At 44.3% G+C, this 13,322-nt stretch overlaps 1 protein-coding gene across 5 annotated transcripts in view; it reads right to left on the minus strand.

The window, feature by feature from the left end:
• Window positions 1-13,322, minus strand: part of GSG1 (germ cell associated 1) — a 44,148-nt gene that overhangs the window by 4,465 nt on the left and 26,361 nt on the right. For 4 of the 5 annotated variants that reach the window (XM_064511352.1, XM_064511354.1, XM_026100993.2 and 1 more), the window contains exons 2-6: window positions 11,040-13,297; window positions 7,739-8,057; window positions 5,190-5,237; window positions 1,447-1,599; window positions 974-1,085 (exon numbers count right to left, since the gene is read on the minus strand). In XM_064511352.1, the coding sequence (XP_064367422.1) occupies window positions 974-1,085; window positions 1,447-1,599; window positions 5,190-5,237; window positions 7,739-8,057 (632 nt within the window). In that variant the 5' untranslated portion in view covers window positions 11,040-13,297. The remainder of the gene's footprint in view (window positions 1-973; window positions 1,086-1,446; window positions 1,600-5,189; window positions 5,238-7,738; window positions 8,058-11,039; window positions 13,298-13,322) is intronic. The other variant, XM_064511364.1, reaches the window with a different exon arrangement.

Below are 13,322 nucleotides of genomic sequence, written 5' to 3' on the forward strand. Positions count from 1 at the left end.
ACTAGAAAGACCAGAGGTGTGCGGCTCATACTGTTATAGCTCTCAGATACTATCCCACCACCAGCTCCTCCTTAGAGCGATGGGACAAGTACTGGCCATCCTTGTCACAGGAAAGGCAGAGAATAGGGAAAAGAAAAAGGGCAGCTGAGAAGTCTAGAACTGTTCAGAGTAGGACAACACAGCTTGGATGCAATTCTGTAATGCAGGGCTGCTCAGTGTCTTCCTGGACATGAGGCATATCTACTTAAGCATAACCAGATGGCCATCCTGATGCTTGATGTCCACAGCCGGGACATCAGACAGGAGTGTTTAAGCCATAAGGATGAACGTGGTCATCACCAGTACAGCACTGCAAATTTAGCCCGCATCTTCCATGGGTACTTGCAAGCCTCATCCAACTGTTTTTCCAAGTCACTTATGACTTGTCAGCTGCAGGTTGGCTTCTTTTGCCTTTAGAAAGGAAATCCTGAGCAGTCTGCCTTTTGCAGCTGTCCCCCCTGCTACAGTGTGCACATCGTAAAGCCTGTGTCTAGGCTTGATGCTGCAGAAATAGCCCCTTCAGACCTTGCTCAGTGAAGATGCCATACCAAGGTGCAATTTTAGTTAAACTGCAGAAAAGCAAAGCATGTCTGAAAGCATCATCACTGGTTTCTGCACAAAGTGAAGAGCTGAGACTGAACAGAGCCAACCAGCACAGGGGCAAACCAGATTAGTCAGCAGGGCAGAAAGTGATTCATTAGATGCTTTGTTTTACCAGTCCTTGGTAGCTACTCATTTAGGTACTTAACTCAGCAACTATTCATTAAAGCAGGGAATGAGGCAAACACAGGAGATCTAGCACAAGCAAAACCATGGTACATCTGTCTTCAGAAACAAAGAAGGTCTAGAAGGGAAAAGGAGGCCTTTCTAAGGGTGTAGTGTAGTTGAAGCCCAAAAGCTTGGCGTGATGAAGAGGGTTTCAGAGCACACATACTAGAAAGCCCAGCCGTAGTCCCATGAGTGTGGTCTCCAGTCCTCTGGTCCCAGACTGACTGTTGCTTGGAAGACTTGAGTGTACATCATGTGTGCCACCATCCCAAGAAGACCTGACAGAAGAAGACAAGAAAGCAAGGAAGTCTTGGCAGGAGCCAGAGTCACACATTTCAGCCTTGTGTCTCCTGCTGCTGTGCAGGGCCAGCAGCTGGGACACCACCTCTCCTAGGTCCTTCCTGCGCCATCGTGTCTCCTTTCAATTCGCCACCTCTCTCTATATTTCTCCCTGCTCATGCTCTCTTCAGCCATGTGCTCTCTACTGCCAGTTTTCCCTCTGCCATTTCCCTCTTCATTGCCATCAACAGAGGCAGCTGAATTTGAGAGTTTGTTCATGTTTCTTCTTGTCTGCACAGCCCCATCCTGCTGCCATACAGAGATACCTTTGGGATGCCAGGCCTGCAGCGACGCACTTACCTGACAGCACTGAGGAGACAGCAGCGAAGGCATTGAGCTTCAACCCACAGACAGGATTGTCAGTATGTAGCATTTCCACAACCAGAAGGATGAAGCTGATGAGCAGCAGGCTAATATACAGCATCTCTGACCCCAGCGACAGCCACAGGATTCCTGCCAGCAACCAGAGACCCCTCAAGTCAGTACAGGCTGCCTTGTCTTAGTGACAGTACTCCCCCTTCCCAACCCAACCCTGAAAGGATGTTCACTGTACAGAAGGGAAAGAAGGAAAACAACCAACACCCAGAAGCAATCCCCCCAGCCTGTGAGCAAGGGCTCAAAGGATGCTGAAGGGGCCAGAGAGTCACAAGATGGCTTGGCTGGTCTGACAAAACAAAAGCTGAAAGGGACCAAAAAAGCTATCTGTAAATAGACCAGAATTATTCATAAACAGCAAGGAAGAAGCCATGGGACAAAAGACAGAGGAAAAAGCTATTGAGTTTGAACACAAAAACAAGTGGTCACAAACTGGCCATGAACATATCTCAGCTGGTCATTAGTGTTATGGAAGGTTACGCTTGCTGGCCACCATGACAGGGTCCGACCCTAGGTTCCCACTGAGAAGTTCAGAGCCAAATCAAAGCGAATTAAATAACTAAATTTTAATGATGCATACGCAGTAATCACAGCTTGAGCTGGGTGCCTCCGAAAAGGTACCCCAAATAAAGAAATCCCTGGGCAATTATAACTTTTCAATCTAAGTTCTCCACCCCTCATGTGGTAGTCCAGACTGACAGTAATATTCAGGTGTGCAGTCTTCCTGTTCCTTACTGGGTTCCGTCATTGTCTCTCAAGGTCCTGACGAGGAGGAGGTAATTCCAGACCACAACAATTAACACTGCCCCAGCAGTGAGAGCAGGCTTTGTTTCTCAAGGTCCTGATGCCCCGCACAGGCCTTATTTCAAAGCCTTGACATCCTCCCTTTCGGAGTGTGAGACACAGCAACACAGACTGCTTGTAACTCCCTTATCTTTCCAGCTTGAGCCAGCTCTGGGACCCTTTCTTACTGAACTAGGTGAAAGTTCCTCGTTATCCGAGTGTGGCTTAAGGCTTCAGCAAATTTAGCTACTCATGCTAAGCAAGTTTTATATAAGCTGTGCTAAGTGACTACCTCTAGACAGCTTCAGTTCAATATTCTTTAACAATGAGAAGGTTCTTGATCATTAGTATAGTGACATTCAGACCAGGTTTCTAATCACAACAGTGGAAGCAAATGACTTTCAAACTGCAAACTAGTTAAGAAAAGAACTCAGACTACTTAAGAAAAAAACTACATTCTGTCCTCTGTGATGGGTGGGACCTGGCCTCTGGAATTCAGGAGGCTCCTTGCAGGCATATATTTCTCATTGAAACCTCAATTAAATTGAAACTATATTCTTCAATGTGGATATCCATGCAGGGCAATAACATTCATCACTCTCCCTGCTGCTTGAACAGAACGCAGGCACCTTCACACTGAGATTATAAGCGGTACTTAAGTGATATCACAGTTCTCAGCTGAGCTCACTGTGCAGTAAGACTTGTAGGAAAATGAGAAAAGGCACTCTATAATTCTGTGCTGTGGAAGAACACAGAATTCACTGAGGAAGAATATTAATCTGATAAATGAAGCAGCACTGTGAACATGACAGTTAGCAACAGTATGGCCCTAGAGGAGACAATCAAGTGGGGAAAGGAGTGTGAAGAAAGCCCTTATTAATGTGGCACTGACTTGACTCCTAGATGCCATTATTGCAATACAGTCACCCAGCTCTTTAGCAGAAATTGATGAGATACATTCCCCACTTACAGGAGCCGGTCTGCTTGCTGTAGCAACATCAGGGAGATAATTTCATTAGAGACCAGGCTGCCGTAAGAGTCCCAGAGGCCACAGACACCACACGTGTGTGCAGAGGCCTCTCCATTGCTTACTCTGCGAGTCCAGGCTCACCACGTAGCCTGGTCTTGCTGTCTTTGTGATGTAGAACTGCTCTGCACACCCCCAGCTCAGCCAGCCCTCCTCGCAATTGCCGTCACACTACCTTCTCCACTGTTGGCCAACTATACCCTGGCAGCTGGTTGTGGAGGCCCAGGTCATGTTAAGATAATGCTGTGTGCAGGTGAAAGGGGTGAAAGCAGGTGACAGAGCTGATAAGCTCACAGTGTCACTGTTAAGCTCACAGTGATGTTTTGATTAATTTGTAGGAACTCAATATCTTACAGAATGTGGCCTTTCTGCAAAATTTGTGTTGAAAATAGGCATAGAGCAGTAGGAAGAATGGGGAGGGGGGCAAACAGAAAGACTCACAAAGACACATAGTCTGGTTGCATAAATCTCTTAGGAAGGCAGGCTTTAAGGAAGATAATGAAAGCATTAAGGACAGAGGCCTGGGCAGGGAGTGGAGCACAAGAGGGCAAGAAAGAAAATGGTTTACTACCCTTTGTGAACTGAACACTTCATGGTACTTGCAAGAGTGGCTCACTTTGCTACTAAGTCATTCATTTCTGACAATGTGGAGAACTGCATGACTTCAAAATGATCTGGTAACATCATTTGTTTTGTATAAATATTGTTTACAAAAAGAATAAGCAGGAGAGGTTATTCTACTCTGCTGGTCTGTCCAGAGTGACACAGCTAATCTGCATGGTGATTCCACAACATATTACTCACATTGGACTTCTCCCTTGTGAATGCAAATGGCTTTATAAAAGCAGATCAGTAGACTTAGCCATTGTTTTTGAAATGGAGGAAACAAGATGGAGAAAGATTTGCAGAGAAAGAAGACTAGCTCCTCAAAAGGACTCATCTCCCTGCTAGCTGTAGTGGCTCCCAGGTTTATGTTCAAGCCATTGCTCTAGTGACTTAAACACTAATACAGGCTCTGCACCCCCAGCTTTTCCCTTCACATATAAACGTCTTCTCAACTGACATGCTTCCAGTCTCCAGCTCAGGAAACAGTTAGCAAACTGACACCAATTGTACTGATTTCGAAAGGAAAGATTAAGAGCAGTCTCCATCACATGTGCACACATACATATAGGTATATTGAAGTTATTCCCAGGATAATTTTCAGGATGCAATCAGAGCATTCACTGGGGAGGGGAAACCCCTCCAAGCAGAGGAGGGGACTAACCATGGGCAAACAATCCAAGTCTCAGCTCACAGAAATGGTAGGGCAGCTGTGTTCAAAATAGATGGCTGATTTCTACCACCAAGTTTTCTGAATGACTGTTCAGAGACAGCGAGGGTGAGCTCTCCAGCCTAAAGGAAGCTTTGCATGTAAGGTTTAACTTTGAGATGTCCTGATCACTTACTGCAAGTAAGAGATAATTCAGTACCCAGAGGCAATACATTAAACCCCCAAACTGAAGCACTGAGTCAACATCCAGCATGTGTGGGGAAGAACTGCCTTTGGGTGTTTTCTGTCCCCTTCTCACTGACTACAGTGAGGTGACAAGCTTACACTGGGCACCTATTAGATGGGACAAATCCCACTTCATGGGAGGGGGCCTGAGGTTTCTAACAGGGACTTCAAGGATGGCAGGGGTGTAGGCAAACATTTGGGAGGAATTCTTTGTTCTTTCAGCATCTATGAGACCAGGATTTCACCCCTGCCTCTTCGGGGACACACTCTGCTGTCCCCACACAGGCGAAATGTTGCAGGTCCCTCATTCCAAGGAGGTGCACCAGGCAGCTACGCTGAGATAAAGAGACTTGCTCTTACCTCTCTCTGCTGGTGGGGAAAGCTCAATAAAGCTACGGCATTTCTCCTCTGAAACACAAACAGATGGGTATTAGTTTGTAAAACAAGGTAGGGAATAGAAGGGAAAAGAAAATCTCTTTCTCTCTCTCTCTTTCTTCACTGCGTTTCTCTAGTCAAATTAGCATACCCATCAGATCTTCTCACCTCTGCTCTCTTTCACCTTTCTGGACCTTCAGTGGGGCAATGTAAGCAAAGGCAATGCCTGCCTAGAAAACTAGAGGTAGCCTTTCCAGAAAAACTTCAGCCATTTGCAAATGTTAGGAGCCCCTAGAGAAGATTTAAATCCACTGCTATTCACACATTACTACAAGTGTCTGATGACCACTGCTCAGGCCTATTATGGATGTAGTTCTCAACAGACTCACCACTTCTGCTGAGGACATGAATTCTCACTCACCCCTCTCCCAGTCAGAACAGTTCTCAGCACTGCTTTCCAAAGAAACCAAAGGACTTCTTCCCAAATGAAATACTGCATGAGAGAGATGCAAGTCCCTCTCTGTGACAGAGAATCACACAGAAAGGTCTTCTGTCCTCAAATTTTAGGCATGCTGTTTAGACAAATGTAGTCCATATTTGTTTTGGCTTTTTTTATGGTGGCCAGATTATGATGCAAACTATTATCTCAGCTGAGTATCCATTATTATGTGCAAGTCTTTCTGAGCATTACTGCATTTGAGGATTCTCTTTACTGCATGTCTACTTGGCAGATTATTTTCTCCCAGAAGAATTGGCCTGTAGGCTTTCTTGTAAGAATCTCATTTTGTTAATTTCTATCCCTGGTTCTAATCTCTCCCAATCCCCTGTATTACTTCTGTCATCCAAGGCACTTAGGATTCTACCCAGTTTAGTGCCATCTGCAATCTTCATTAACTTGCTGCTTGCTACTTTACCTAGAACTTTAATGAGGTTATTCAGTAATGGCTCATCTGAAGCTGATCCTGAGATCAGCCTGAATTAACTCCTTTCTCCATCTCAGGCTTCTTTTGCTGATCACAGCATTTTTTTTTTTTTTTTTTTGCCTCTGCACTTGCTTCAGAGACCCACAGCAGTGGCTGGATTCTACTCAATTTATACAAAGTAGGGATAAAACTGAGCATGCATATGCATTCTACACCATGCTGCACTGCAATCCAGATGTAACAAGCTCCCTGCACTCCCCTCAGGCATCCAGGTTGTTCTAGGACCAGCTGGTGGCAAGACAACTCTTTCGGATAAAGTTGTCAAATGATGTAGTCCCATTCCCACAAGCTCCATGGAAACACACCCTAGCCCAAACCAGTCTCAGATAATCACATCTCCTTCCGCAACATATCTGGAAACACTCACAATGATCCCGCCCTCTCATTAGAACTTGAGTGTTTCGGGCACATTCCCTCCTGCTCCTGTCCCCTACTGTCTGGTTGTATTTTCAAATTCTTTATTTTCAAACTTGATTCCAGCAGATAAGAAAGTGAGAAATGTCATATTAAAATGGTCAATTAGTAAAAGCAGGGAATATGCCTGTGCTTGGGGAGAGCTGCAGGGAGGACGGTGGGCTCAGAGAAATGGGCTTGATGAAAGAGCCTTTCACCACTGGATCTTTAGTTACAGGTCCGTTCTGATCCATAATGTGCCTGCCAGGCCATAAAGAGCTGCAGAGCATCCATCAGAGCTGATGTTGCACAAGCTCCTGCAGAAGGACTTGAGCAGCGCTGGCCAGGAGCAAATCAAGGGTAAAAACAGACACACCAAAAGCGTCTAGTACAGCCTGTGTGACCAGGCCCTGGCACTCCAATATGCCCTGTGGGCTTACAGTGCCGATCCTACATGGTCAAAAATCACAAGTCACCTTTCAAAAATATCACAGAAACACCTTAAAAATTAAAACACTCCAGCTCTAATCCGCCAGCCAATTTCCCTACTAGCTTTGGTTCCTCCAGGATCAGAGGTTTTCTCTGCATTTATAAGGACATACTGTTTTCTTTATGTACTCTTTTTTTGTTGTTTTTTAAGAAAAGTCTCCTGTTCAATTCATACAGCTCCTTAGTTTGGTGATTTAGGGATAACATCAACTATTGGAGTTCTCACAGTGATAACTATGAGTTTGCAGTGCTGAATAAAAGCACCGCATGTGATTTCTCAGGGGGCATACACAGATGTGCCCTTCAGAGTACGAAGTGAGCTGTGTTTACAGATGGAGGTATGGGGAAAGGGAAAGGAGGCTCACTCCAGGTCATATCAGGATGAACAGAGCTGCCACAGAGTTACTGCCACCACCATCACCTGCACTCCACAGCCTCTATTCCAGGCAGAAGGGGACACCAGGGACAACCATCCTCCCTTGCCACCTCTATGAAGATCCTTCCCAATGAAGGACAGACTATAATGACCATGGCAGCATACAGAGCAGATGCCATCTAGGAATATGAAGAAGGCTTTTCTCTTAAGTGTTGTCAGCCTCCTGCCTTTCATTTCCAAATTCTTCTGAAGTAAAAACAAGGGAGGCTATGGCTGGCTGGGCAAGATACTACCTGGCCCTTCCATGCTCTCTTCACAGGAAAGCCACATGCCCGTGTGGAAGTATCTGAAGGCAAAGCGGTCATCCCCCGTCTCCCAGCTGTAGTGCACCACGTCCTGGGATGAAGAATTGCTAGCACCTGCGTCAGGCGGCATGGGGACACCGATGCACTTGGTGGCTTTACTCTTCCCACACAGAGGCTTGGGCACCTTCTGGGTCCCGGTACACCAGTAGCTGCCAAGTAAGGCAGTGGTGGAAAGGCTGAGAGCCAGCAGGTTCAGGATGACTGCCAGGAAAGCACGGCGCCATGGCAACCCCTTCAGCAGCTCCATCTACAACAAACAAACAGGAGGGACTTTCACACCAGCCATTTGTCCCATCTTGTTATGAATCCCAGTGCTTCCCGGTGGGGAGGGAATATGTGAAGGAGAAACATTCTTCCTCTTCACAACAGCCCAGCATCTTACCTGGTAAGGAAAAACCATTTCCTGAAAGCCAGGACTGTGGAACAGCAGCTCAGCTTCAACCATTTCAAAATACATGGAACATTTGTACTAGGGAAAGGGCTGAGTAGTAACCCCATGGACCAATGGGTCTAAGTGCACTGGTGCGTGTGAGCACATGAGCAGAATTAAAGAGACAACAATATTCACTCTGTCCCAGAGATGGCATGGCAAAGCTGTTAATCAACCTCCCCAAAATACCATGCATTGTCATTAGATGGGACATGAATACTTTGCCCAGCTAAATGAGATTTCTTACCATCAGGTGTTCCAAAACACTTTTGCGGCACAGCTAGGGAGGCTGGTAGCGTATTGATTTCATAGTGGGAAAAGCAAGGCAGGAAATATTCCAGGACTGCTGAAGGTCACACATCAAATTAGTGACCTGGTTAAGAGGGGCACCCACCTATCCCGACCCGGCAGCTTGAGTTCAAACCACAAAGCAGCACCTCCCACCTGAGCAAGTGCTGCTCTGCACATTAGAAATTTGGTAGGGTGGTGGGATGACAGTGTCCCTGCTCTCACACAAAGCGTCAAGGGGATTTTTTAAGTGCAAACATTCTCACAGAGATTCTTTCCAGTTTCATCTCATCTAAAAAAGTAATTCTAAAAGCAATTTGTGCACCAAGCTCCTGTGGTCTTTCTCACTCAGAGGGAAGCTTAAGATTTTAAGGTTCCTGCAAAAACCCGCACTGACTTCTGAGAACCCTCTTATCACTCCATAGATTGATTAGATGTCATCTACCCACACATCAACTTTCATGTAATCAATGCAAGCCTCTTCCCACATGGCACTCCCTATGTTTGGCACAACTTCATCCAGATACGCCCACCCTTTCCTATTTATGACTCTCAAAATCTATTTGGCCATGAATAGATTCAGTTTGCACACACACTGCCTGCTGCTGGTCCTCTTCACATAACTCCTTTTGACTTACCCAATGTTGAAAGTGGGAGAAAGGCCCAGCATATTGTGGACAGTATTATAAATAAATGATACTAGACTGAACATGGCATTGTTTGCAACAGGCTGACAGGATACAGTGAAAAGTGGTGTGGTTAAGAAGCATTTGTTCTGTTAAGCAGCAAGCTCAGAAACGTGGTCAACAAAGATGGTGCAGAAGCTCCTCTTGGGGGACAGGATTTGACTAGCAACCCATCGCACTGAGAAAACAGTGCCTGATCCAGAACACTGAGCAGAGGCAAGAAAATACTCAGCTCCTGAAAATGCCCTAAATTGTCTCTTCTTCAGAGCATTTCTTTTTCTCAGCAGTGTCCCCATAGGAAGACACTGGAGATGGTATTGTCTTAATGTTACCACAACAAATGAGTTCCATGACTTGAAGGCATGTTTGATACTACCATCTTCACAGAGCAGATATTTGTTAGGAATACACTATTATGTACAGGTTTCTGGCAAAGCTTGGTAGCAAATTATTCATTAAAACTTTTTCCAGGGGAAAATCAGGCTTACAACTAAAAAGGAAATGATAGATAAAATTACTTTCCTCCAAAAAGTTGATTTTTCATCTTGAAATAGAAATCCTCAGCACACAAAGTTTTTCAGTTTTTCATCAACTCTGGATTATAAGATTTTCTGCCATCAGGTTTTGGGTTGCTCATATTTTTATTTAAAAAAAAAATGCTTCCGCTCATAATATTGGCAGAATTCATTTTTCTGATCTAAATTTTCAATAATGGGGAAAAAAATATTCTCTCTAGTTGATCTGTGATACTAGTTCAAAAGGTGTATCATTTCAGAATAAACAATAAGAAAAAGGCCAAAAAAAGGAAACAAGTCAGAAGAAGGAATTAGATCAAGAATGCAGAGAAAACAGGGAATGAAAAGTAAATCTGAACTACGCCCTCATGAGAACATTTTCAGAAAAGTTTCCCTGCATAAAAGCAAGATACTTACTGACAATAACTGACCAGAAGTCTCCTAGTGTCTAGCTGGACCCCAAAGAAAAAAAAAAGAATTTACCTTGCCAGCAGGTCCTTGAAGTCCTGTTAATTTAGGGGAGGACTACAGAAATTGGACTCAGACTTTGCCTTCTCTATTTCATTCATATCTTGATCTTCCAAGAAAGCAAACTGCTTCAAAACCCCTTTCTCCTTTGTCTCCTCCCCTCCTCCCTTGCCCCCCCCCCCCCCAAGTGACTATTAAATGCTATCCTTCAGCCAGCAGCTGTTTCATGGAAAATGGTCATTTTATAATCCACAATGCAATCACAGCACAGCTGTTCTGGGAGATTATATAGGAAGCGATTGGTGCTGCAGGCTGAGATTAAGTGCAAAAGGGTGACCTGTATTCGCAGAGTAAAAAGTTTCAATAAAGCACAGAAAGACCCCAGCCACCTCCATGCAATGGCTGTTTGGGAGCTTGTATGGAATGAGTTAGTGGCTCTCTGACCAATGCTTGAGGGGACAAGTGACCTTAGCTCAGAGGCTACCAATGCCCTTGGCAATCAACAACTCCCAGCCCTGTGATATGTTCTTGGCCAGACCTGCCAATCACAGAAAGGGGAGAGGAAAAATGGGGAGAGGAAAGTTTATGCAACTGAATCTGCTCTGAGGACTGAGGATTTGAGACTCTAAAGAGATATCAGTCCAACTCTTCCAATCAACACTAGAGATACTAATGAAAAAAAGGAAACACTTAGCAGAATCACTGCTGAGTGCCAGACTGTCACCATGGCATTACCACAGTGGTACACCTATGCAAAACAGGAATGAGTCAGAGAAGTCCAATATTCAAAGGATGAGAGCAAAGGGAAGACTTTTAGTGTCCCTCGTAGTGACAGCTTTTACCAAGGCATGAAGTTCACCAGGAATCTCGGCTCCAGCAGGATCACATCAGATAAATTTGGGAAGCTAGTAAGGAGAGACAGAAAGATTCACACTCACTCCAAGTTCCCTCTGATCTCTTGTCCTAAAGATTTAAAGGCCTCACAATATTACACCTCGTTTGGCATCAGAACAGGGTAAAGTAAGGACGGTATCATCTCTCATGAAGAAGAACTTAGACAGACACAAGAGGGCATGGAGCAGCTCTTCCGAGCCCATTAAATCAAACTGCAAAGGGAGAGAAGCAGCCCAAAGATACACGTGCCATCTTGCCCACCGAGGACCCCTTAGGTTTGTTCAGTGCCAAGCAGGTGAGGCTCCTACCACTGCTTGGAGGAAGCACGGCATTTATACCCTGCTATTCTGCCAGGACAGAAGGAAACAGTGGTCTGTATACCCTCATCTCCTAGTTCTAATAGGAGAGCACAGAGATTGAGAGTCAGGTATAGAAATAGCGCTGGTGACAGCATAACCTGTGACAAGCCCACAGAGCTGACAGGTTTCCAGGCCTGTACATGGGCAATGCTATCATATACTCCTGACCCCTTTCGCCCTGACACAGAACAGTTGATAGCTGTGCAGTTATTTTAATCCTAGTCACTACATAAGCTCCTCTAATGTAGATAGATAATCATTTCTAAGACAGGCTGACTGGAAGCAGTGCTGAATGTGTCCATGTTGTATAGACTGACTGTCTGCAGGTTTTTTGATGAATAAAAGATTCTGTTTGACAGAGATGTACTTTATGGCTGACATTGTTTAAAAGGAAAAGTTGCAAATATTTTCATTGGCCAATATTTCCACACCTGAGCACCCTAAGTTTGGCTTCTAAATTCTCAATATAAATAGCCTGGTTTTCAGGCTCAAGAATAGATAAAGTCCATCTCACTTTCGACAGTCCCTGATGCAAGACTGTGCTTTAACATTTTCTAATTTTAAGCATGTGGAGAGTTTCATTAAGATCCAGAATGCTACGTGGGTTTCTAAAGCTAGGATCATATGCATGTATATTGATGAAATGAGACCTAATTTAGATACCTACAGATAGGAATACATGTTTAAAAATAAATTTATCAGAAATATGTTAAAGTTTCAAAAATAAATATATATCAGATTCAGTATTCTGAATAATGGCAGATATTTATCCTTCCAGAAGATGGCAATCTTTCTCTAATCTTCTCTTTAGGACTCTGCTGCTCACGTGTGTCAGGAGGAAGCAACACCCAAGTTTAGATTTCTATTCCTTCCCATTTTTTTGCTCTGTCTTCCTCTTTTTTGTATTACTATGAATACTCTCTTTCCTTCACCTGAGAGAGGCCTTCTCTTTGAGTTATCTGAGCCTCAGAGACTTTTGAAATGATTGAGGAAGAAAAAAAGAAGAATGAATGGAAAAACTTAGTAGGTCATTTGTTCCACCTTCTGCTCTGTATAGAGCTGATCTTTCTAATATATTTTCCAGTATTTTGTCAAGAACTATATTAACTTTCTCAAGCAACAGTGTTCCATCCACAGATTATTGTGCACAGTTCAGAGAACATCAACGCCAGAGCACATTTCCTGACAATCAACATAAATTTCCCTCAGCAAAATTCTATCCAATTTGTTTTAAAATCTTCATTCTAACCTTGGCTTAATCTGACTAATCTGGAGAGGAAAACAAAGCTCTATCTATCTTTCACCCCACTGCTCCTTTCAGTTTTCTCCTCTCTGCATCTGGCATTTCTCACCGTAGCTCGGCTTCACTAGAGGTTTTAGATGCCTCTCTCTCTTTGAACTCTACAGCAGCTGGTCCCTGGTGACTCGTTTAAAGATCACCCATTGAAGTAAATGCCCATAGCATGTGGATTTCCTGTGCAATCAGCCAAGTGCTTGGCTTATATAAACAAAACACGGAAATGAAATGCAAAACAATTTTAGAACAACACCTCTAAGAAGATTGCCCTCTCTACAAAAGCCAGGGCATTTAGCAGTGATGCATTTTTATCCTGGCTGTATCACATCAATACTTAGAGTGTATCCTGCCCAAAAGGGACCCCATCAGCTCTCAAGTACATCAGTGGAAAAGAAGGGTGAGAAGCCCTTACCAGAACAGGGCCCTAGAACAGTAATACTTAACTGGCAGATCTCAAGAGGCACACGGCTCTTCATAACTCTGCATGCAGCTCTCCTCTCCAGGGAAATCAGGTATCACACACTGTTCTGACATTGGCTCTTCAGCTGTCCTGAAGAGGATGAGAGAGGAAGAAG

Source organism: Dromaius novaehollandiae, chromosome 1, assembly GCF_036370855.1.
Source record: "Dromaius novaehollandiae isolate bDroNov1 chromosome 1, bDroNov1.hap1, whole genome shotgun sequence".
Classification (NCBI taxonomy): Eukaryota; Metazoa; Chordata; class Aves; order Casuariiformes; family Dromaiidae; genus Dromaius; species Dromaius novaehollandiae.